Below are 27,333 nucleotides of genomic sequence, written 5' to 3'. Positions count from 1 at the left end.
CTGTGTGGAAAGCCTGCCCATGTGAAACTTAAATGCCATTTAAGTATTATTTTCAGGGTTTAAGTGGTAGATAGGCCTTATGTGGATTCTCTGTACAACATGGATTTTACCCACTGTAAACTATGTCCACAAAGTTAATGTTTGTAGTCTTGTGTATACTGTTGCCTCCACAACTCAAATTAACTTATTTGTAAAATTACTCTATCAGGAAAGACACTCCTGTTCAACTCACTTGTTTGTAGTATGATTTAATGCAAGATAAACTGAAGGAGTGTTGCATGAAAATCTAATAAAACTGGAAAGAGTTGTTTTGGTTACATGACAGAGTCAAAGAATTTTATGAATTTTGACAAACAGCACAGCTACTAATAGGAAAGAACTATCCATATCAAACTATAGCATATTCAGAAGCCAACCTAACTCATAATGCTAAGGCGGCATTAACCAAAAGTCATCATAGCATAAGCATACAAAGTACATGGCGGATATCACGCACCATCTTCAGAGGCTAGCTGCTGGAAATCTACCACCATTTCTGGCAGGAAAAGGTTTCAAGTCATCTGTTCCCGCAATAAACTAAGCTTACCTTCAGCAACAGGCTCCCTTTCCTAACAGACTCCTGATCTACTCCCACTGGATTCCCTGTCCGCAACATATTGCCAGAGTAGTTGAGATGCTGAACCATATTTCATTGTCCAGGTAACCTTATTTTGAATACAACTGAAAACAACAGTATAGAATCATAGAAATGTAGAACTGGAGGGAACATTGATAAGACACATAGTCCAGTCCCTTGCACTGAGGCTAAGTATTATCTAGACCAGTGGTTCTCAACTAATTTATCATTGTGGGCCGCATATGCAGCCCGCCCCGGACCCCAGATTCCCGAGCCTGCAGGGCCAGGTGGCAGCCCGCCCCGGACCCCTGAGCTTGCAAGGCTGGTGGCAGCCAGCTCTGGACCCAAGATTCTGTGGGGCCGGGTGGCAGCCCACCCCGAACCCAGATCCCGCACGGCTGGCTGACAGCCCCGACTGCACCGGGCAGCCATTAGCACATTGCTGAGCTGGGCCATAGCTGTGTGCTAATTGGGCTGTACGCAGCCCGTAGGCCGTTGGTTGAGAACCACTGATCTAGACCATGCCTGAGAGGAGTTGGTCTAATGTGTTCTTAAAAACCTCCAACAATGGAGATTGCACAACCTCCCTAGGTAATTTGTTCCAGTGCTTAACTAGCCTGACAGGAAGTTTTTCTGAATGTCCAACCTAAATGCTCTTTTCATGCCCCCTCCCCCCAGTATTCTCTTCTCCAGATTAAACAAGACCTATTTTTTTAATCTGTCCTCGTAGTTCATGTTTTCTAGACTTTTCATCATTTTTGTTGCTCTTCTCTGCACTTTTTCCAATTTGCCACATCTCCTCCAGAGTGTGGTGCCCAGAACTGGACACAATATTCCAGCTGAGCCCTTATTGGTGCTGAGTAGTGGAAGCATTACTTCTCATGTATTGCTTATGACACTCCTGCTAATTCATCCCAGATTGTTTGCATTTTTTGCAACAGTATCGCATTGTAAACTCATATTTGGTTTGTGTCCATTGTAACCTCCAGATCCTTTTTTGCAGTACTCCTTCCTAGGCAGCCATGTCCCATTTTGTATTTGTGCAATTGATTATTCCTTCCTAAGGATAGTACTTCGTATTTGTCCTTACTGAGTATCATCCTATTTATTTCAGACTATTTCTCCAGTTTATCAAGATCATTTTGAATTCTAATTCTGTCCTCCAAAACTTGCTATCATCTGCAAACTTTATGTGTGTACTCTCTATGCCATTATCCAACCATTTAATAAGATAGTGAATAGAACTGGACCCAGGACAGATCCTTTCAGAACCCCAGCTGATATGCCCTTCCAGCTTGATTGTGAACCACTTATAACTACTTTCTGAATATGCTTTTCCAACAATTTTGCACCCACCTTATAGTAGGTTCATTAAGTTTACGTTTCTCTAGTTTGTTTATGAGGAGGTCATGTGAGACAGAATAAAAAGCCTTACTAAAGTCAAGGTATATCACATCATCTGCTTCTCCCTCCTCCCCCATCTTGTTAACATGTCAAAGGAGGATATTAGGTTGGTTTGACATGATTAGTTCTTGACAAATCCATATTGACTATTATTTATCACCTTATTTTCTTCTAGCTACTTACAAATTGATTGGTTATTTGCTCCATCATCTTTTCCAAGTACCTGCATGCCTGTCCTGTCCCTGGCACTGCGCTGCTCCACGAAGTGCTGCAGCCCCAGGAGGGGGGCGTGGAGGGCTCCGCATGCGCTGCCCTTGCCGCGCCTCCCTCAGAAGTGGCCGGCACCACGTCCCTGCAGTCCCCACGTGGGGGGGCAGAGGGCTCCGTGCATTGCCCTTGCCTCCACGCCCTGCCCCCACCCCTCCCCTGCAGCTCCCATTGGCCAGGAATGGGGAACTGCGGCCAATGGGAGCTTCAGGGGAGGCATGGCAAGGGCAGCGCACGCGGAGCCCTCCACGCCCACGTAGAGGCCACAGAGCTTTGTGGAGTGGCACAGGAACAGGGCAGGCATGCAGGGAGCCTGCCCTGGCCCCAGTGCGTGTCACTGCCACCCCAGAGCCGCTTAAGATAAGCGGCGCCAGGCGGAGCCCGAACCCTTCCTGCACCTTGCCCCTCAACTCCGTGCCCTAAGCCCCCTTGTGCACCCCATACCCCTTCTGCACCCCAGCTCCCTGCCCTGAGCCCCCTTGTACACTCCGCACCCCTCCTGCACCCCAACCCCCTGCCTTGAGCTCCCTGCTGCACCCCTGTGCACCCCAACCTCCTGCCGCACCCTTCCTGCACTCCAACACCCTGCCCTGAGCCCCCTCCCACAGTCCACACCCCTCCTCTGTCCCAATCCCTTGCCCTGAGCCCCTTCCTGCACACTGCACCCCCTCCACATCCCGCACCCCACCCCCTGCCCCAGCCCTGCATACAATTTCTCCACCCTTCGGCCCAAAAAGTTTGCCCACCCCTGGTTTAAACTGTAACTAAGGCTGCACATTGTAAGAGTAGCTGAAATTAACATTATCAGAATTTCTACAAAAGAAAGAAGCTTAGATAATTATGTGACAACCAATCAGCTAATGCTTTAGTATCAACATATTATGAATACCCTGGTTATTACATTCAGATCCTTGCGATTTCTTTCAAAAGATGTACTACATTTAAAATTACTAGCTTTTCACTAAAATACAATACAAATTGCATCTCCCATTGCAGGATTCCCAGATGTGCGGCATTTAAAATTACTAGCTTTTCACTAAAAGGTAATACAAATTGAACCTTTCATTTGTGCATGATTACACCATCTATGTAATGACTGTTAAAACATATGTATTCAAATATCTAATAAATTCAAGATTTTGATATTATCTGATACGGTTTAGAATACATATAATGCAAGCACAATTAAACCATATTAAGCCTACAACACCGCTTTATATTCATAGAAAACCTAGACCAGGAACGGTGTTGAATACCTTGTCATATACATCATTAGATCTCTGCATAAACAAACATTACTCCTGTTTACATATAAAAGGATTTGAATGCTGACTGGCTTTGTCCTGGTGTGACAAAGTAGAAGAATAATTTACATTTATCTCAGATAAATACATTGCAAATTCATCTTAATTACAAAATCAGAAAAGCATAGCCTTCTGGACAGAATACTTGTTAGCAAGCCTGACAGGGTGGAGGCAGAAGTAGTGCTAAATTGAGAGTGAGTATTCTATAATTTTCTGTGCACGGAACAGTAAGTTTAAGAAAGCCCAATGTAGGAAGGTAACACTACCATGCGTAAAGTATACATGCATAAAGCATACATGCATGTATACTCCCAACAAAGTCAAGGGGATTACTTACGCATAGAAGTGTTGGAGGATCTGGCTCGTATTAAATCAGTATACGTTTTTGGATAAGTTAGCTACCTAATGGGAGTGGGACAGAATGGTACTTAAATTTAGCATGGAATGTAATACTGGTTGGTCAGAAACTTAAAGTAAACTAAGTCTGTGACAAAGGACAAAACCATAGGCATCTTTTGTAGCCTACTTTGAAACTGCTAGATTACACAGTACTACTGCAACTACTGAGAAGAAAAATGTATACCAAGGAAATTATGATATGGTATTAAATCTCTTATTGATCTAGCTTACAATGAGCCCATCAATCAGATCAAATCGGCCTCTAGTGATACAGTCACTGATTTTAGCATTTCTGAAAATAAATATTAATATCCATTTTATAAATTTCAATCTTGACACACCTCTGAGGCTACTTTCTAACAGTAATGACCTTTCTGGTATTAGCAATTTCTACTTAAGCCAAAGCTCCTTAACTATTGATGCAACAGTCATTTAAAGTCAAATACTCACATTTATAATTACTTTTCTCTAGAGTTAGTTTGCCAATTTGAAGATTTGCTGGAGCAGTGTGCCTCTGACTCTTCATTAGGGACAAATTTTGCCTCTCCCCTAGTGAGTATACAAGGTATAACTGGGAGCATAAATTGTGTGGTTCCAAGGCACGTGGTGGGCAAAATATGGGTCATCCCTACTAAAGAATCCACACCTACTGTGTGTGGAAGCAATTTTCCACTGGGAGATTCCTGTGTCCCAGAAGGGAGGAGGTTTGTGGGAGGAACATATAAGGGCAGATCTGGAGAACATGCAACTACAGGTTTGTGTACGCTGCAATCGGAGATGTGATTGCAGCATGTGTACACACATCCAAGCAAGTGCTGATCTAGCAATGAAGCTCTGGCAATAAAGACTTCAGTACTGGTTAGCCACCTGAGCAAATACCCAGGGGCCCAGATGAAGTCCATACTGCCACAGCTTCACTACAACTGGTACCCAAACTGGCCAGATTAAAGCTAGTTTGGGTGTGCCTACATGTGCTGCAAACATATACCTTGACTGCAGTGTAGACAAACCTATGTGGCTCCATCAGCCATTTTCCCCACCCATGCACTACCTTGAAGCTGCAGCAGTGACTTGAGCACATCCGGGAGGACAAGGGAATGGAAGATACTTCCCTATGTGACTCTTCTTAGCATCAAGCTTAACATAGGCTATGCACTGAATCCAGTTGCTCTTAATTATTATATAGTAGTTGGTAAGGTTTTGGAGCAGGTTGGCTAGGACAAGTTCTTGGAATCTAATTAGATTCCTACCTTCTTTGTTGGACAGCAAGCTGGAAACATTTCATAGATCAAGAAAGTCCAGGTTCGTGAGAAAACAGATTATTGTTACTATTACCTGTGTTTGATGATGGGAATAATGCATACTTCAGTACCTCTGTGGTGATCATAGAATATCAGGGTTGGAAGGGACCTCAGAAGGTCATCTAGTCCAACCCCCTGCTCAAAGCAGGACCAATCCACAAAGAGATTGTTGCCCCAGATCCCTAACTGGCCCCCTCAAGGATTGAACTCACAACGCTGGGTTTAGCAGGCCAATGCTCAAACCACTGAGCTATCCCTCCCCTAGTGATACTGCAGGCTGAAGGTATTATGTAATAAATGGCAGGACAGTACTTTCTTGTGAACTCAGAACCTACAGTAACTTTGCAAAGATCACAATCAAATTACATTGGCCAAGTCTCCATGGGTAAAAACAACAACTTTAGTTTAACTATACAGTATAAATGTGTTTCTAGCATATTAATAATCCCTTTTTCCTCAATCATAGACTTGAAATATAGCCTTTGCTTAAATCAATCTATTAATTTTGAAGTTCCTAGGGTCAAAAACTAACTATAGAAGGTATTACGCACAATGGTATGTGGTTAAGATGCTATATTAATAAACTAAAATATAAGGTATAAATTTTAGGGTACTCAAAAGTGTGCTAGACACATCACAACGCAGATGAGTTGCTCCAAAATGTGTGCAATATTGTTTCATACATGCCATAGTGACAGGGCAACCAACAATGGGGTGAACATGGGGAGGAAAGACAAGGGTTACAGCAATAACATCACCCAACAACTCAGCAGGGACATGTGTACAGTATAGTTGAACACATTTTTGTCTAGCTTTTAGTAACTACCGTATTTTCCGGCGTATAAGGCGATGGGGCGTATAAGACGACCCCCTAATTTTACAGTTAAAATATAGGTTTTGGCCTATATTCGCCCTATAAGACGACCCAGCCCAGAGCCTTTTAAATCCCAGCCGCGGCAGGGAATCAGAGGGCTCTGGGCTGCCCGCTGCGGCGGGGAGCCCAGAGCCTTTTAAATCCCAGCCGCGGCAGGGAATCAGAGGGCTCTGGGCTGCCCGCTGCGGCGGGGAGCCCAGAGCCTTTTAAATCCCAGCCGCGGCAGGGAATCAGAGGGCTCTGGGCTGCCCGCTGCGGCGGGGAGCACAGAGCCTTTTAAATCCCAGCCGCCCACTGTTTATACCCGGCGTATAAGACGACCCCCGATTTTTGGGGGTTGTTTTTTAATATAGAAAGTCGTCTTATACGCCGGAATATACAGTATACATTTGAAATAAATGTCAAAAATGTCTTGGTTGACTCACTTCTTGGTGGTGTCATGGAAGAAGGGAGTATTAAAAAGGGATCTGAACACCAGGCAGAATAGAAGTCTGACAACTAAACTGCTCTAACTGAGCAGCTGTAAACTGTACCAGAGCTGAGGCAGAATCAGAGAGCCACAACTAGCTCCTGGACAGTAGCCCTCTAAAGAAACCAGTGTAAGCTGCATGCACCAGAGACTCTAACCAGAGTTGTCTAGCACTATCTGCACTGCCCACTCAGTGGGACAACTCTGCACACTCTTTCTTACAGACTATTGAATGAATTTGTACCTGATTAACATAGAAAAGGCTGAGTTCTACTCCCAACAGCTACAAGCGCTGACAAAAAAATCCCAATCCTTTAAAGCAGGGTTTTAAAAAATGAAATGAAAAACATTCAGTTTCTTGGCTTAGAAAAAGTTAGAGTTTGTTGTAGCTATGTTTCTTTAAAGGAACATATATTCATTTTACTCAACCCAAGTGTATGACAGTTCAAAGATAAGAAGCATTTCTCACAAAAAATATCTGAAATAAAAACTGTATCTTATATTTTATCAGGTCTGCAGTATTACTATCATTGCGAGTAAGGGAACTCTTTCAAAGATGATAGGATCTAAGTTTATTCTACTGCTTTATAACAGTTTGCAAACTTCAGAGGGTATCTGGAGGGCCACAGCATACGAGTATGTCTATGCATCTGGAAGCATGCTTCCCAGCTCAGGTAGACAGCCACACGTGAGCTCTGCTCAAGCTAACGCACTAAAAAGAGCAGCATAGCCAAGGGGTAGCATGCATGGTGGCTTGGGCTAACCACCCAAATATGTACACAGAGGGCCTACATGGGTTTGCACTCAGATGGCTAGCCCAAGCTGCTGTCCATACTCCATTGCTATTTTTTAGCATGCTAGCTCAAACAGATTATTGTTACTATTACCTATGTGTATGGCTATCCAGGCTGGGAAACATGTTCCCAGTTAAAGTGAAGACACATATCTTGTGTTTAAGGATCAAAGAAAAAGATACACAACATTTTGATCAAAAAACTCTAATGATACAAAATTAACCTGGCACACATTAAAATGGATGAAAACTGGCTAACTGACAGATTTCAAAATTTAACTGTAAATAGGGAATCGTCATTAAATGGGTATGCTTCTATTTTTATCAATAACCTGGTAGAAAAACAGTCATCACTGATAACATTTGAGGACGATATCGAGATTGAGGGAGTGATAAATACCAAAGAGGACAAGTGACAATATGTATTTCAATTTGGCACTGGTGCAACCACTACTGGAATACTGTGTCCAGTTCTAGTATATAGAATTCAAAAAGGGAGTTGATAAATTGGATGGGGTTCAAAGAAGAGCCACAAGAATGATTAAAGGATTAGAAAATGTGCCTTATAGTGATAGACTCAAAGAACTCAATCTATTTAGCTTAACAACAAGAAGGTTATGAGGTGATCTGAACGCAGTTTATGAGTACCTACATAGGGAACTAAAATTTGACCATGGATTCTTCAGTCTAACAGAGAAAGGTATAACAAGATCCAGTGGCTCAAAGTTTACACTAGACAAATCCAGACTAGAGATAAGATGCAAATTTTTAATAGTGAAGGTCATTAATCACTGTAAAAATGTAGCAAGGGTTGTGGTGTATTCTCCATCACTGGCAATTTTTAAAATCAAAATTGGATATTTTTTCTAAAAGACACACTCTAGTTCAAAAAAGAATTAATTCAGCCAAGTCCTGTGGCCTATGTTATACAGGAAGTCAGAGCAGATGATCACAGTGCTCCCTTCTGTCTTTTTAGTCTACCAATCTATGAACATCTGAAGTGCTTTTTAAAAACAGAATGCTAGCAGCCCAGCATTCATGAACTACTCTCTACAATAATGGTTTTCAATCAGTGGTCCATGAACCCCTGGGAGTCTGTAGACTATGTCTAAGGGCTCCGCTAAGGTTGTCATTACCAATAAACAGTGATTTTCAACTGGTGGTCCGCGGTCCCCTGGAGGACTGCAGAATATGTCTAAGATTTCCCAGGGGTCCGCAGATTCATTTGAAATTTTTTGGGGTCCCCAAATGAAATAAAAGGTTGAAAACCACTGCATTACAACAGTAACACAGTATGTGCTGGCTGAATTTTTAACTCCTTCCTGACAGTACACTCGACACAAAGGACACCCACCTCCCAAATTTCAAGTCTCTGCTCATGGAGGAACTAGAGCTGCTCAACTAAAAAGATATTTTTTTCCCCAGTATGGACAGAACAATATATTTTCCCCTAAGCTAATTCACAGAAACAGCTGAGCTATTTTAGTTGAAACTTTTTTGGGCGGGGGGAGAGGGGGGCGGGACAAAGCAGACCCACAGCATGGAAAATTTCAGCCCAAACAGTTTAAGTGTGGCAAAGTTTTTCTCAACTGAAAACATGATCTATCATGGAATGTGTCAGGCAATCTTAACTACAGGCATCACTATCTATGCCATCTATTATAAAAAAAAGTTTTTACAATTTAGGACTAAAGAGGAATGAACAAATCCCAAGAGTTTTTAATAAAGTGAACTGTTTGGGTAATTGAAGAAATTCCCTATCAAGCACCTGGACACAGCTGAATCTAACTAAGCTATATCCTGTGCTGAGTGTATGAGGTTTTCATTTTTAAAAGCAATCCATAAACAGATTGTATCAAAAAGATTCATGAATATGAACAAACCCAAAAGCGGAAAAAATATGTTAAATGAAATTACAGTTAAGTAGTGCAACCACAGTGCATCTATCAAGAGAACACTATCTAGGAAGATGGGGAAAACAGAACAAAAAAGGCAGATGCTAGTGACTAGGAGATTTAATTTTCAGAAACATAAAACGTGCATGGGGGTATGTAGCAGAGACACAAACCTTCATGTTTTATTGCCTCTGGAGGAAAAACTACCATAACTGGACAAACTCTTGGCAGAAGCTGAACTGAAGCCAATTATTTTGATGTATATATATAAGAAACAATGACAGTCAGCAATGGAACAGAGGTCTTAAAACTAAGGTAAAAAGTAATTTAGAAAGTATGCACAAACTTTTTTAAAAAATATATAGTAGTGTCAGTACTTCATGTACTGAATGACCCAGCATAATCTTTAGAAACTTACTTTTCCTCATTATCATCTTGCAAGACATTGCAATGCCAATCCATTAACGATGAATGACCAGCTCCCACTTGGTGAGATATTGCAGCAAGCAGTCTGCTGAGGTGACAACCAGTATCAGAGTATGCTGGAAACTGAAGCCTATCTAGAGAAGTGAGGTAACTCCAAAATTACTATTAAAAATAGTTTTGCAACATTTCCAACACTTATCCCATACATAACACAAGGTTAAAGAGAAAACTTTATCACATCACGCAACATTTTAATATCATGGGCCTTGCCAAGTCAACTTTACAGACAATGGTGGTGGTGGTCTCATCACAAATAGAAAGCATCCAGAACTATCTAGCCTGAGCTAACCATCCACACCAATCTACACTTTTTAGACCTATAGAAAGAAAGTTGCATGTCTAATGTTCCATCAGCATGGAAGCATGTCCTCTGGAATGGTGGCCGAAGCATGAAGGGGCATACAAATGTTTAGCATGTCTGGCACGTAAATACCTTGCAATGCTGGCTACAAATGTGCCCTGCAAATACCTCTTCTCACTTTCTGCTGACATTGTAAATAAGACGTGGGCAGCATTATCTCCCTTAAATGTAAACAAACTTGTTTATCTTAGCGATTAGCTGAACAAGAAGTAGGACTGAGTGGACTTGTAGGCTCTGAAGTTTTACATTGTTTTGTTTTTGAGTGCAGTTATGTAACAAAAAAATCTACATTTGTAAGTTGCACTTTCATGATAAAGAGATTGTATTATGGTACTTGTATGAGGTGAATTGAAAAATATTATTTCTTTTGTTTATCATTTTTGCAGTGCAAATATTTGTAATAAAAAATAACATACACTTTGATTTCAGATGCAATACAGAATACAATATATATGAAAGTGTACAAAAGCATCCAAAATATTTAATAAATTTAAATTGGTATTCTATTGTTTAACGGTACAATTAAAACTTCAATTAATCGCAATTATTTTTTTGAGTGAATCGCATGAGTTAACTGCAATTAATCAACAGCCCTTATATATATAAGGGCTGTTGATTAATTGCCCTATATATACACACACACACAGACATATACGCACACATTATATATTTATGCAATCACTCTGAAGTTAGAAATTCCAGAATTAAGGTTGCCTGTGGGGAAGAGATTTCTGATAGTTAGATTGCTCTTTAATGTAATGAAAAAAGGCATAATGAGATCCGATGGTTGAAAGCTGAAGCTAGACAAATTTAGACTAGAAATATGACACAAATTTTTAACATTGAAGGTAATGAAGAATTGGAATGACTTAATCTAGGGATTCTTTGTCACTTTAAGTTTAAATAAAGTTTGGACATCATTTTAAAGGATATGCTATTGCCTAAATAGAAATTACTGGTTGAGGATCCATGTCCTGTGTTGTGTAAGAAATCAGATGTAATATTCCCTTCTAGTTTTAAAATCTATTAATTTTGCAAGGCGGCGCACACAAAGAAGTTCTGATATTTTATGTGCAAAACTTCATAGGCCCTTTTCTCCTGTAACTTTTTAACGCTGATGGAGGAGTTAGAGGAAGAGAAACTTCAGAAAAATACCCACTGTGATGGGGGGCAGCTGCCCCTCACTAATAGGTAAGGGGTTAAAGCCACCCTGGGGAGGCTGCATAGGAGGCAGCCAATGAGGAAAAGGCTTATAGTGCCAGCCAATCAGGAGAAGCTTTATTGGAACAGCCAATCAGGGCCAGGTTGGCCCATATAAGAAGGGGCTGCTGAGCAGAGGAGGAGGCAGTTACTCCATGAAAAGTGAGGGAGGAGGACTGGCTGTTTAGAAGGCTGGAGCACTATGGACAGAGCAGTGCTGGGCACTGTCAGCAGAGTAGGAGAAAGCTCCAGGCTGAGGCCCTGATACAAGGACAAAGAAGATACTAGGGCTGCAGGGAAGCGGCCCAGGGAAGGTGACAGCAGAGTTGGAGGAGGGGCAGTATATGGCTGCCAGCTATAGGGTCCCTGGGTCGGGACCCAGAGTAGTAGTCAGGCCAGGGTCCCCCCCTTGCCACTTAGGGGAGCAGCTGGAGAACAGACTGCAGTTTGCCACTGAGGCAAGTGGTTGGACTAAGGACTGTCGGTCACCCGGAAGGGGGGGAAGAACCAAGTGGGGCACAGCCGGAGGGCTGTGTCCAGAAGGGGACGATGAGACACACCACTAGACAAGGGCCCTCTGGTGAAACAAGATCTAATTCCCAGGACAGCCAGCAGGAGGTGCCGCGGTGGTGAGTCATGCCCTGTTACACCCACCCCCTATCAAAAGATGAACATTTGATGGGGACAGATGTTATTCAGGTAGAGAGGTGGAAGAGAGGAAAGAGAAGAGAACTATTAGTGCATTGGCTTCCTCTTCTAGAGCTGAGCCTTATATCCACACTTTCTGGGGCAAGGACTGTTATTCAAGAAATGGACTTTTTAGTCACTCATGATGACATAACTGAACCATTTTGGCACTTACATTGTCATCTTTTGAGATGGATAGTTGCCAACACTTCCTTTACATGGTAAAACCCAGCTGTTAGGTGACAACCAGAAGGAGAAAGAGAGCAGACAGCCTGGACAGGAGAATTACAGGGGGAGCATCAATCAGGGGAGAAGTTCCCGAGGATCGGAACCTGAATGGAGACTGGAAAGCTGAGGAAGCCTACCAGAATCACAGTACAGCCCCAAGGGGGGAGGGATAGCTCAGTTGTTTGAGCATTGGCCTTCTAAACCCAGGATTGTGAGTTCAATACTTGAGGGGGCCACTTAGGGATCTGGGGTACAATCAGTACTTGGTCCTGCTAGTGAAGGCAGGGGGCTGGACACAATGACCTTTCAGGGTCCCTTCCAGCTCTATGAGATAGGTATATCTCCATATATTATAAGGAGAAGGGCTGGGAGCCCCTGAAACCAAGGGGAAGGCGTGACCAAGGAAGGCTCTGTGGAATGCGGCAGCAACATAGATGCTGGTGGAGGGCTGTGGAATCCTTTAACCAAGAGGAAGGGGTTGTAAGTTCAGGGACCAGGTGAACACTTGTACAAAAAACTCTAGAGATCAGGTCCCCTCCCTGCATTCTAGGCAGAACCTCGACCCACAGTCTAGCCTCAGAGCTGGGCAAAAAACAGTTTTCCCATCTTGTGAAACTTTTTGTGATTTCAAGTGTTCCTGTTCTGCATTGGAACAAAACAGATGTTTTGAAGTTTTTTGTGCAGGAGAGAAGAGAAAGAAGGGGGAAAAATATCTGGGATGTGGGAGATGCAGATTCAAGTCCCTGGTCTAAATCAGGCAGATTAATTAACTGAATTTGGATCTCTCACAGCCCATCTGAGTGTCCTGGCCATGAGGCTATTCTGGGGAGGGTCTCTCTCTGGTTTTAACCAAAAATTCCCTCCTGAACCTAAGAAACTTTTCCTGATGCTTCCCCCCCACCCCCCAGGTCAGTTTTGACAAATCACCATTTTCCAGACAAAAAATGTTTTGCTGAAAAATTCCCATCACTGCTCTATACCTCATGTCCTTTAACCCTCCCACCTAGACTCACCCAGCCAAATTCAAAACTTATTTTACAATAAGTCTGTAAATACTCAAGTGCAGCTTATTATGGTCTAAAATAAATGTGTACAAAAAGGATAAATTTGCATGTGGTACATCAAACATCAATATCTGAACCAATAAAGTTTCGGAATTACTGCTCTAAAAGTGGCCAGATTTTCAGAGGAGCTGAGCACCCTATTGACTGGAAGTCAATGGGAATTGCTTGTACTCAGCATCTCTTAACATCTGATCCCTTATTCAGGATTTGAGCACCCAAGTTTGAAATTTGTGGCAAAAGCTTGTGCATGATAAATTGCTGAATGCACCTCTTTGGGCTTGTCTACACTGACACACAGTTCAGCCTACGCAGGTTTGAATAGCAACATGCACCAGTGCTATGTTATAACTCCCCCATGTGGAAACTGCAGGCACTAACTAAAACATTCCTAGTTCACCTTAACATAGTCGTGTCTGAAGAGGACTATATTAAGGCAAACTAGGCATCTTTCAGTTTGCACCCACAGCAACCACCCAGGGGTGTTACATTGCAGCATTTTGGTGCACACTGCTATTCACAAACCCCTACCCCCAGTCCAAACTGCAGGGCAGTGCAGTTATCGCATCAGTCTGACTATTAGAGAAACTCATAATGCATTAGTAAAGTTACTGGAATTTGGTACTTTACCTTTGCTAGGATCATCCTAATATTGTGTCTGTGTCTCTCATTAAAAGGACAGCATCTGATTGGATTAAAACACTAATATACTGGAAAGTAACATAAAAGGGTACATCTTAACAATAATGGAGCTTCATATGGGAAACAGAAGTTGATGAATGTTACAGGACAAGTTCTCAAAGAGACGGTTATTTTTTTGCACACAAAGATGATTAATGTACAAATGGCCAATTTCATCTGCAGGGATAGGCAGCACAAATATTTTGTACACATGGGCTAAGCTTTTTAGAGGAGCCTAAGGAAGTTAGTTGCTGAGCTTCCATTAAATGTCTATGGATTTGGGCACGTTAGACTCCTTTAAAAATCCCACAAATATATTCTATCATTTGCACATGTAAGTAATAACATGTGAAAACTACACATGCAAAGGAGCATGCATATAAACAGATACCATATGTTGAATACTTGGCCACATAAATACAGCATACATGTGCAAATATACACACACAAGTACAACCATAAGAGTGTATTTAAACAGTTCCAAATATTTTGAAAAATGTTACCTCAAAGATCTTCCACATTTTATATACATATATTAGGATACTGTTGTCAGAGTATTTATAGCTAAATTATACACCTCTGCTTTCTATGCAGATGCTATTCCCGTCTCAGTGAAAACATCTCTTTAATTGTTTCCAGGGATGTTCAGGATTCCAATATATTTGTATTCTTTCATTAGGGGCTGATGAAAATATTACAGTGAGGTTACTGCTAGAACTAAAATATATTCCGAATAAGAAAACAATGTATATTTTTCCAATATTGCCAACAGTACACACAAAAACCATTTTGTGAAAATAAAAACTAAGTGATGACACCAAATAATCTTTTGACTTTGATGATGGTTAAATATTTTTGGACTTTATGACTGAGTGTACAATGGTTAAGAAAATCCAGTACTATGCAATTACTTTAATAATACATAAATAAACATTGAAAGGTTAGATGAAAGAATTTACAAAGGTATGCTGAACTCATATGACACCAATAATATAGCGAAACCATAAACAAAGTCCTGCAGGCTTAACCTATTTTGATTTTAAAATTCTTTCTATTTGGAGCTGATTAGGAAGCTGAGAAGATAGAACTTAGAAATGCAGAACTAGCCACTTAGTAAGGGAAACCTCCCATTAACTTCAAGGGGAGATTTTTCCTGAGTAAGATCTGCATGACTGAGTCCTTAAAGATTTCTGAAGCAAGCAGCCAAAATAAATTCATAACATTATCCCAATATTCAACTTAGAGAGTGACACCTGGTTCCTTACATTCCTACACTCAGCTCTCTCTCAAGTTTGAGTAAAGTATCATACAACATCCTGACAACCCAGAATTTGCCCCACAGAAAAATGGTAATTTAAATATGTGTCTAGGCACCCAGGTTAAACCTATACTTGTTCAGGTAAACAACTAAGGTGAGTGCAACATTCCATTATTGCACTAGAAGACAGTTATTCTACTGGAAGATTATTAATTATGAACCATATTCAGAGTTTGCTTATATTAGGAGGCTTGCGTGTAATACACTGGACACAATGTGGTTTCACTACATGAGATGAAGACAAAGACATGAAGAATCGCCAGAAAGGGCCTCAGGATGAAATATCAGATGCAAGTCTCCAAAAGCAAACACAAAGGAGGGAAGCAAAGGCATATCACCCACAAACAAGGCCATGGTTAGCACTCACAGAGCAAGATTCAGGATGGACACAACCCCAAACAGTGGAGGCCAAAAGGTCATATCTGGTAAATTTGCATATGCCCAACAGTAGTCAACAGCAAGCGAGCTCCCAGTATGTAGTTATATGCTATGCATGAAGAGAACTCGCAGTCATGCTGTTCCATAGCATATTTTAAGACCAACAAAGCCTTTTCATTCTGGCTTTATTCTCTTTGTCAGGATCACACTTCATTTTAACAGGCAGTTTGTGTATTCTAGGAAGTGTATTTTGGTTACTCACTCATTTGATACACAAGTGACATTTGCTGTTAAAGTCGGAGTGACACTACTCTAGATTAACTAACTTCTGGCATTTCAGTGTACGAAACCTGAACATCTAGGTGTTTGTAAACATATCTTTTTCAAAAGAGGGGAAGCCCCATGTGCAAGCCCCATGTGCAAATCTAGTATTCGTGTTCCCAAACTATCAATTATTTGCTTCACTGGATATCTGAGTGCACAAATACTTGATTTGCACAGTAACTGCATGCCTTAATGAAGTCTTTGCTTCATGTCTTGGCTTCAGTCTTCACGGCTGAGGATGTTAGGGAAATTCCCAAACCTGAGTCGTCCTTTGTAGGTGACAAATCTGAGGAATTGTCACAGATTGAAGTGTTTAATTTAGAGGAGGTTTTGAAATTAATTGATAAAATTAACAACAAGAAGTCACCAGGACCAGATGGCATTCACCCAAGAGTTCTGAAAGAACTCAAATGTGAAACTGCGGAACTATTAACTACGGTTTGTAACCTGTCCTTTAAATCAGTTTCTGTACCCAGTAACTGGAAGATAGCTAATGTAAGGCCAATATTTAAAAAGGACTCTAGAGGTGATCCCGGCAATTACAGACCAGTAAGTCTAACGTCAGTACTGGGCAAATTAGTTGAAACAATAGTAAAGAATAAAATTGTCAGACACATAGAAAAACATAAATTGTTGGGCAAAGGTCAACATGGTCTCTGTAAAGGGAAATCATGTCTTACTAATCTATTAGAGTTCTTTGAAGGGGTCAATAAACATGTGGACAAGGGGGAATCCAGTGGACATAGTGTACTTAGATTTCCAGAAAGCCTTTGACAAGGTCCCTCACCAAAGGCTGTTACATAAGCTGTCATGGGATAAAAGGGAAGGTCCTTTCATGGATTGAGAACTGGTTAAAAGACAGGGAACAAAGGGTAGGAATTATTCAGGGTAAATTTTCAGAATGGAAAGGGGTAACTAGTGGTGTTCCCCAAGGGTCAGTCCTAGGACCAATCCTATTCAACTTATTCATAAATGATCTGGAGAAAGGGGTAAACAGTGAGGTGGCAAAGTTTGCAGATGATACTAAACTGCTCAAGATAGTTAAAACCAAAGCAAACTGTGAAGAACTTCAAAAAGATCTCACAAAATGGCAAATGAAATATAATGTGGATAAATGTAAAGTAATGCACATTGGGAAAAAATAACCCAACTATACATACGATAGGGGCTAATTTAGCTACAACTAATCAGGAAAGAGATTTTGGCATCATTGTGGATAGTTCTCTGAAGATGTCCACGCAGTGTGCAGCGGCAGTCAAAAAAAGCGAACAGGATGTTAGGAATCATTAAAAAAGGGATAGAAAATAAAATGGAGACTATCTTATTGCCCTTATATAAATCCATGGTACGCCCACATCTTGAATACTACGTACAGATGTGATCGCCTCATCTCAAAAAAGATACACTGGCATTAGAAAAGGTTCAGAGAAGGATAACTAAAACAATTAGGGGTTTGGAGAGGGTCCCATATGAGGAAAGATTAAAGAGGCTAGGACTCTTCAGCTTGGAAAAGAGGAGACTAAGAGGAGATATGATAGAGGTATATAAAATCATGAGGGATGTGGAGAAAGTGAATACGGTAAAGTCATTTATTTGTTCCCATAATATAAGAACTAGGGGCCACCAAATGAAATTAATGGGCAGCAGGTTTAAAACAAATACAAGGAAGTTCTTCTTCACACAGCACCCAGTCAGCCTGTGGAACTCCTTGCCTGAGGAGGTTGTGAAGGCTAGGACTATAACAGGGTTTAAAAGAGAACTAGATACATTCATGGAGGTTAAGTCTATTAATGGCTATTAGCCAGGATGGGTAAGGAATGGTGTCCCTAGCCTCTGTTTGTCAGAGGGTGGAGATGGATGGCAGGAGAGAGATCACTTGATCATTAGGTTCACTCCCTCTGGGGCACCTGGGATTGGCCACTGTCGGCAGACAGGATACTGGGCTGGATGGACCTTTGGTCTGACCCAGTATGGCCATTCTTATGTTCTTACACAACCGTGCAAAAGCCTGAGTTTCTGCCTTTTAGAAAATTAGGCCCTTAATACTGTTCTAAGTTTCTCTATTCTCTTCCATGCCCCAATTCTTTTGTCCCAAAATCTGGATTTAACTGTGGCAGGAAGTTTAAAATTTGTGACCATAAACAAATACATTCATTTCCTGTCAGTGTATTAAGTATTCTTTATGTATTAGTTTTGTATACTATATATTTTTTACTTCTATACCAATAAAAACACAATAAAATTATCAAATGATCAACTGTTATCTTAAGACAGACAAAGCACAGAAGCAAGACTAGTTTTCTCCAATGCTGTCCAACCATTTTACAATACTAATCATGGCATCTTGTAATATAAGGGCCAATCCCACATATACTTACTACTGAGCAAAATGCTTACAATTGTAAAAAGTTCTTTTAAAGTCAACAGAAGTATGAATTACACCTGATCAAAAGCATGTGTAGGTTCAGGCCCTAACATGGAGATAGTGGAACAACACACACACAGCACTTAAAAAGCTCACTTTTTTAATAGGAGGAAAGAAGCAAACATGTTTAAAGCTAATGTCCTCTATACTCTACTTAAATTACACAATATTTAAGGACCCATATACTGTGCATTTTATCTACTTTCATGTCATTCATTCATTGCTTCATACACATTGTTACAGGATGTACTCAACCAGATTCTTGGTTGGTGAGCAGCATTATCTTCAATGGAGTTATACTGATTTCTGATTTACACCAGTTTACAACATACTTTGTGTAATTTAAGTAGAATACAGGATTTTCAAGTGTCAAACCTATGACATACATTATATATAAAATTTTCTTATTGATTTTTTTAATTTCTTGGTTGGTCAATAGAATTTGTCCTTACAGAACAAAAAAGGAATATTGTAATATTTGTGTCCTAATAATTATTGTTTTAACTACTAGTTCCACTTAAACTAGAACAATTGCTACCTTTTGAGGGGCCAAAATCCTCTGCCTGAACTTTTCAATTGTATCTTGACCTGCAGCAATCCATGCACTGACAAATGCTTCTGCTTTGTCTTGATCAAGATGAATGCTCTCCAGCTGCTGTTGCAGAATAGCTGGTTTCAGGTTATGATAGACTGCCTGTATAGCAGAAAAAACAAGTTAACTCCATTTTGGTACATGCAACTTTAGTACTTGATTAAGAAAAGCACTTTTCTAAATAGGGATGTTCTTCTCTATAGGGGTCTAAATGGTTCGGTTTTTCAGTCTAAAATAAAGTACTCTATTAATGCAAAACAAAAGTATGTGTTACATGATTACTATGACCCTGGGAGCCCCTTAATGCCAGTTGACAAAGGACCCACCATACTGTATCTCACATCAGGCCTGACCCACTCATTACATCCAACACACTGTTGTCATAATATTATCTGAAGTGTATCATATATGGTATCTTATGTAAACTGCTGACCCGCAGGTACCAAAAATCATTGTGTGGGATACATACATGTTGTGTGTGTGCTGTATTTGGGAGGCAGTGCATAAATCCAGCTTGTCCTAGACAAAGGAATGTGTATTTATCTGTCTGACTGGCTTGCTTCCAGGCAGAGGGCAACTGAAGTATATTTACATTAAAGTGAACAAAGCCATCAAGCTAACAAGGAGGGGAGAAGATAGTGTAGTAAACACATCTGGGGGACAGAATCTGCAGCCCAGTAAGCCTTCCTGGCTCTTGAGGCAGAGAAAATGGACATTGGAAAATATAAGGAGAGCAAAAAGCCATTGGAGTTATCTATCTCTTTGAGGACATAAGGTACAGCACCCTCTGAGCCTGTGAAAATTGGATCACCTACTTCAGAGGCTAAGGATGTTGGTAACTTGATGGAAATAAGAAAACTGCTTAGGCAAATACTGTAACTTGCTAAAATTGAGTTTTAGTCACTAGAAAACATGTTTTATTTTGTTTTTCTTGTAACCAAACCTGTCTCTTTTTCTCTTGCTTTGCATCACTTAAAACTCTGTTCTTTGTTAATAAACTTATTCTTGTTTTACTATAAAACCATCTCATTGCTGTGTATTAAAGTGAAGTGTGAGTCTTCAGCTACCCTAACCAGGTGATGCATTCTGTTTCTTTGGAGTCAGAAAACAATTACTATGAGTGTCCAGTGAGAGGGAATGGACACTGCAAGGAGACATGTCTGGGGGAATTCAGGTTCACTGATTGTTACCTACAAGGCAAGGTTTGGACTGGCAGAGTCTTGAAGAGTTTGCTGGCTAGGCAGACAGGCTGGTGTGCCAGGTTGCTGACAGACAGCTTGGCAGTAGCAAAGCTCTCACTCTTTCTGGGGCAGAGGGATAACACAGTAGAGCTCAGTTCTGGTTGTCTTGAGCAGAACGTCACAATTACATTTTTTCAAAACTATTATTCAAAACTATTATTTTCCATGCAAAAGTTACAATGGCCAACGTATCTTTCCATCCATTAAAAATAAGTGTTCTATTCTTTATGGCCTAGTATATCACCTTGGCACTTCTTCATGGAAACAAAAAAAGAAAGTGAAGCCAAAAACCATTTAACATTTTCTGTCTTTCTTTCCCAAACTGACCTTTTCGTAAGATTTTATTATTTTTTTATATGAGTAAAGCACAATCCAGCACAGAAGCATTTTGACTGAGTTTATTTACTGACAAAAATATTGACACTTTCTGTAAGAACGATATTAAACACTTAGATTAGAGATGTAATTTAGCCAAAATGTATGCAAAACCACATGGAACCAAACTGCAGGCCCAAGCCTGCAAATTCTTACTCATAAAAGTAGTCCCACTTAAATGAGATTACTCGTGTGAATAAAGAATGATTACATAAGCATATTAGAACACAAGAACGGCCATACTGGTCAGACCAAAGGTCCATCTAGCCCAGTATTCTGTCTTCTGACAGTGGCCAATACGAGGTGCCCCAAAGGAAATGAACAGAACAGGTAATCATCAAGTGATCTATTCCCTGTCAGCCACTCCCAGCTTCTGGCAAATAGAGGCTAGGGACACCATTCCTGCCCATCCTGGCTAATAGCCATTGATGGACCTATCCTCCATGAACTTATCTAGTTCTTTTTTGAACCCTGTTATAGTCTTGGCCTTCATAACATACTCTAGCAAGGAGTTACACAGGTTGACTGTGTTATGTAAAAAAAAACTTTCTTTTGTTTGTTTTAAATCTGCTGCCTATTAATTTCATTTGGTGACCCCTAGTTCTTGTTATGAGAAGGAGTAAATAACACTTCCTTATTTACTTTCTCCACACGAGTCATGATTTTATAGACCTCTATCATATCCCCCCTTAGTCGTCGCTTTTCCAAAGCCCCAGTCTTATTAATCTCCCCTCATATGGAAGCCGTTCCATACCTCTAATGATTTTTGTTGCCTTTTCTGAACCTTTTCCAATTCCAATATATCTTTTTTGATATGGGGCGACCTCATCTGCACGCAGTAATCAAGAGGTGGGCATACCATGGATTTATATAGAGGCAATATGATATTTTCTGTCTTATTCTCTATCCCTTTCCTAATGATTCCCAACATTTTGTTCGCTTTTTTGACTGCCACTGCACATTGAGTGGATGTTTTCAGAGAACTATCCACAATAACTCCAAGATCTCTTTCTTGAGTGGTAACAGCTAATTTAGACCCTATCATTTTATATGTACAATTTGGATTATGTTTTCCAATGTGCATTACTTTGTATTTATCAACATTGAATTTCATCTGCCATTTTGTTGCCCAGTCACTCAATTTTGTGAGATACTTTTATAGCTCTTCGCAGTCTCCCTGTATCATCTTCAAATTTTGCCACCTCACTGTTTACCCCTTTTCCAGATCATTTATGAATATGTTAAATAGGGCAGGGCCCAGTACAGACCCCTCGGAGGCCACCACTATTTACGTCTCTCCATTCTGAAAACTGACCATTTATTCGTACCCTTTGTTTCTTATCTTTTAACTAGTTACTAATCCACAAGAGGACCTTCCCTCTTATCCCATGACAGCTTACTTTGCTTAAGAGCCTTTGATGAGGGACCCTGTCAAAGGCTTTCTGAAAATCCAAGTACACTATATCCACTGGATCCCCCTTGTCCACATGCTCATTGACCCCCTCAAAGAATTCTAGTAGATTGGTGAGGCATGATTTCCTTTTACAAAAAACATGTTGACTCTTCCCCAACAAATTATGTTTATCTATGTGTCTGACAATTTTGTTCTTTACTATAGTTTCAGCCAGTTTGCCCACTACTGAAGTCAGGCTTACTGGCCTGTAATTGTCAGGATCACCTCTGGAGCCCTTTTTAAAAATTGGCATCACATTAGCTATTCTCCAGTCATTTGGTACAGAAGCTGATTTAAATGATAGGTTACATACCACAGTTAGTAGTTCTTAATTTTCACATTTGAATTCCTTCAGAACTCTTGGGTGAATACCATCTGTTCCTGATGACTTATTTCTGTTTAGTTTATCTATTTGTTCCAAAACCTCCTCTAATGACACCTCAATCTGGGACAGCTCCTCAGATTTGTCACCTAAAAAGAATGGCTCAGGTTTGGGACTCTCCCTCACATCCTCAGCTGTGAAGACCAATGCAAAGAATTAATTTAGTTTCTCCAGAATGGCCGTACCATCCTTGAGGGCTTCTTTAGCATCTCAATTGTCCAGTGGCCCCACTGGTTGTTTAGCAGGCTTCCTGCTTCTGATGTACTTTTAAAAAAAAAATTGCTATTGCTTTCTGAGTCTTTGGCTAGCTAGTCTTCAAATTCTTTTTTGGCCTTCCTAATTATATTTTTACACTTAATTTCCCAGAGTTTATGCTCCTTTCTATTTTCCTCACTTGGATTTAACTTCCACTTTTTAAGTAGAGGCTTACATGATTGATATCTTAAGTAATAAAGCTATTGCAGAGTAACTTTGTACAATATTATGAAATATTTATCTAAAACATCATCAAGGAGGAAATGTTTCTCACAGTTTTGCAAGTGGGTTTTATTGTTGTTGTTTAAATATTGTATGCACCATTTTAAAGTATGTCAATGTATTTAGTGGCTTAGATTTTTTGCCACCCACAAAAGCAAATGTTGCTGGCACCCCCAAAAGCAGCTGAGTTTCCAAAAAAAATAAAAAATTTAAAAAAAAAAAGCTTGAAGTGATGTGTCATGCCCCAGGAAGTTGGGGCCCAGGGCCCCTAAGACTGGCTCTGGCACTTGGGGCCAGATTCTGATACTCAATACATAGCACCTTACTCCATGAGTTCTCCCATTCACTTCAACAGAAACAGAGATGTATCTGTGAAGCTTGATACTGCTCAGTGTGAGTGAGAGGATCACAAGCTGGTGCTCAGAGATGTGTTGATAAGTACAGGATACAGACTGAAGGCAAGCTTCTACCCCCCTTTAGTCACATTAAGTAGAACCTTGCTCCTCAAGTACAACCCTAACTCCAATGAGACTACTTGCCAAGTAAGATACTATGCAACATTAGTAAAGAAGGCAGACTCAAACCTTGAATAAATAAATAGCAAGACTATGATATTTGTTTTCGGGAAGTGTCTATTTTAACTTGCTCTGTATAGTAATTTTTCTACCAAACAAGCATTAGTTTCAAATATTTAACAATTCATACTAATAAAAATGGTACCTGTTCCAAAATAAATGATATAGTTTCAAGGACTAAATGAAGATCTTGCTTCTCCACTGAAAACGCAGCTTGCAGTTTTTCTTCCTCCTCTTCACTGAAACTGCTCTCAGCCTGAAGCACAAAAATGGGTTTATTCCTAGTATTCCATCTGCCATTCTCCAAAAGGCAAGTTTAGTTAAAACATTAAAGAGTCAGGGTTTTCTTTGTTTGTTTGTTTTTAAATGGGAGAGGAAAAAGAAACCTTGTCAGAGGAAAAAATATATCAGGATACCAAGGGCCTGACCAAAAACCCACTGACTTCAGTGAGCCGCTCCATTGCTTTTAATGGGGTTTTGATCAGGCTTTATGAAATATGCATACAAGTGCACACTTTTCTCTCTGTATATAAAAAACATGTTTGAAATTACTATGCAAAAAACTCATCTTTTGACCATATTTGATAATATGCATTATGCGGAAAAAGTTACTTATTTATACTTGACAATACAAACCAGTGAAAACACTATAATGCGTATCAGAGGGGTAGCCGTGTTAGTCTGGATCTGTAAAAGCAACAAAGAATCCTGTGGCACCTTATAGACTAACAGACGTTTTGCAGCATGAGCTTTCGTGGGTGAATACCCACTTCTTCAGATGCAAGTAATGGAAATTTCCACTACTTGCATCCGAAGAAGTGGGTATTCACCCACGAAAGCTCATGCTGCAAAACGTCTGTTAGTCTATAAGGTGCCACAGGATTCTTTGCTGCTTCTACACTTATCCATGTATGTATCCCACACAATGATTTTTGGTACCTGCGGGTCAGCAGTTTACATAAGATACCATATATGATACTGGCTGGACTAGAAATAAAAGCACCAAAGAGAAGGCAAAGATGTAGTGCAGATATATATGCTTCTCTTGGTTTGCTTTTGACATTCCTCTGGTCTGAACACAGTCTATTTTCTTCTAAAAGACTAATAATAAAGGTCTATTTGGGGAAATTTAGAAAACCACATACAAAAAGTCAAAAATTTACAACATGTCGTATTAAAGATCACTGAATGGAAAATCTTACTGAACTAATGTACTGAATGTTTAAACATAATGCAAATATTGTCATCTGTTAAAACAGAATGTTCTATGTTTTAGACATCAAACAACATAGTGAGGCCAATTAGCAATCCAGTAACTGCACAGCTACTCAAAAAAAGCAATTGAGCTGTCAGAGCAAAGATGATGTAATTATAAGGAGACCTGGATGGTCAAAATATTTGAATCTCTAACAAGAATGCAAAAATGAAAAGGTTAGTTTAATCTTTGTATACAGTGTTGTTGTAGCCACACGGGTCCCAGGATATTAAAGAGACACAGTGGGTGAGGTAATACCTTTCATTGGACCAACTTCTGCTGGTGAGATAGACAAACTTTCGAGTTTACACGGAACTCTTCTTCAGTCCTGAAGGAGAGCTCTGTGTAACCTTGAAAGCCTGTCTCAGTTTAATCTTTAGCTTTTAGAAGGAAATATGCAGCTTTAAGTATCTTCACTAACACAAGGAAATTTATTTAAAATTTCCACCAATTCAGTGCTCCCTACAGTTAGACAACTCATGGCTCATGAAACTGGTAATGTAATACAGAGTCTTCCACCCAAATCATTCATTCAAATCCAGTGCAGGCCAATAGTCACCAAAAATTATTATGCTATATAATGGTAATTTAATAGTTTAGGTGACATTAAGTTAATGGCTCTTTCCCCCTGCTAGTGGGCGAATATCTTCATTCATAAATAAATCACAGTTACTATTACCAGACTCTTGTTAGCAATTTCATCAGAAAAATCAATAATTGAATCAAAGAGATGAAACAACCCTCATATTCCTAGAGGTGGTCCCATTAGAGTGTAGTTTGAACAATAAAGGTAAATTTGTATTATTATTATTTTTAGCCACACAGTGCTGTCCTATGTCTAGACTTCAATTTCCCGTGCTATCAGTTTGGCACCTTCTATACTTCTAAATTCTTAAAAAAAAAATAAAAAAAAATACAAGTTTGCATCCATCAAACACTGATACAATGACTAGGGGAAGTTGGAAACAAATGAGCAAATATGTACCCATGCACCTGGATGACAAGACCAAGTTTCCGTTACTATTGTTCTCACTATTATATATTGTGCTTTTCTGTTCTCTTATAACAAAAATTAATAAAAGACTTGCCTCTAATCTAATTAATCTAGCTACTAGTCTTCCTTTTCCATTTTATATAGGCCACAAATGCAGAATGTGCATAGGCTTGATTCTATTCAATCTGACCCATCTAGATTCATCCATTCCTGGCATGTACACAGAGGCACATTTTTTGACTAAATATTGTACAAAACCTAACTTAGGATCAAAAGAAATATTTCATAAAGTCAAAAGAAAACTTCCAACAAAAACAGCATTTGTTTGGATTTAAACATTTTCCTCGAGCTTTCCACTGGAGCACTTTCCTGATTCATTAGTGCCAGAAAGTCAATCTAACACCAGATATAAACAGAAGTGACTACTACTGACTATTCATTCTATTTTCATTACCCAAACTGCAAGAAATGAAACACAGGCAGCCAGCATAAATGGTGAATAATTAATTATGAGCTTTATTCTCACCTCTAACATCGCAAGGGCATAAGAGGGGAAAGCCAGCTCCATCCTTCCTCCCAAACCAATGGAAGCTCAACAGTGGTCCAGATCCACAAATAAACAAGGCAGGGTCAAGAGGCAGCAGAACCCATATTCACTTAAATCCATTAGGCAATCCTGTGAAACCTACTGCAGAATCTACAATACCTTGTGGTTCCCTGGGAAGGCAGAGGGCTGGGTAGGAGAGATTCTTCTTGACTTTGGAAGATCCCTCCAGATTCACATTTTGTAACCCCCAGGGATTTAATCTGGAGGGGCAAGGGTGGGGTATGTACAATAAAAAGGAAACTTGTGCCTCCGAATGGAAGAATTCCAAGGAAAAAGTTTCATTACATGGCATTTTCATCCTCCTATGCAAAATTAACACGAATAGAGGAGATCATGAACGCAGATTTTAAAAATACCTTCAGTTTTAATAATCCTGAGTGTTAGTACAGGTTAGAACCACTGTTTAAAAATATTATTTGAAACCGGTGTTTCCTTTGAAAATATGCTTTATTAATATCTCTTGCTTGACAATATTTCATAACTTTTTTCAAAGGTTAAGGGTCATAATTGCTCAGTTTGCTTCATAATTCTTACAGGCCAGAGGACATACATGTTGATACACTTATCAAACAAAAAAGTGACCATCTCCATCATACAGAATAGTACAACAACAATCATAACATCCTTTACAAATAAAAAGCAGAAGAGCTTCTGCAGATTATTGTATTATTGTACATGGTATTGTACAGGGTCTGTAAACACTGACATGATTTAGGATTTTAGGTATAATTTATGATTTGTAAGTTAAAATTTGTAGCAACTGCATCTTTATATAAATATTGGATCTTGAGGGCTCTTTGTGCCCAGTCTTGCCTTTATGCGTCTACCAAACAAAGGTTCTATTTTATTAGATCTTTGTTTCATCTTGCATATTGAGCAAGCAAGTAATGTCAAATCACAGAAAAAATACA

General features: G+C 39.9%; 1 protein-coding gene across 4 annotated transcripts in view; it reads right to left on the bottom strand.

Annotated features, from left to right (window-relative positions):
* Positions 1 to 27,333, bottom strand: part of COMMD10 (COMM domain containing 10) — a 175,738-nt gene that overhangs the window by 144,527 nt on the left and 3,878 nt on the right. For 3 of the 4 annotated variants that reach the window (XM_045021213.1, XM_045021215.1, XR_006580445.1), the window contains exons 3-4: positions 23,712 to 23,822; positions 19,010 to 19,165 (exon numbers count right to left, since the gene is read on the bottom strand). In XM_045021213.1, coding sequence (XP_044877148.1) covers positions 19,010 to 19,165; positions 23,712 to 23,822 — 267 coding nt within the window. Of the gene's footprint in view, positions 1 to 19,009; positions 19,166 to 23,711; positions 23,823 to 26,341; positions 26,536 to 27,333 lie in introns of those variants that run through there. The other variant, XM_045021214.1, reaches the window with a different exon arrangement.

Source organism: Mauremys mutica, chromosome 6 (assembly GCF_020497125.1).
Source record: "Mauremys mutica isolate MM-2020 ecotype Southern chromosome 6, ASM2049712v1, whole genome shotgun sequence".
NCBI lineage: Eukaryota > Metazoa > Chordata > Testudines > Geoemydidae > Mauremys > Mauremys mutica.
Note: the sequence above shows the minus strand (reverse complement) of the source record. Positions and strands in the feature narration are given on the sequence as shown.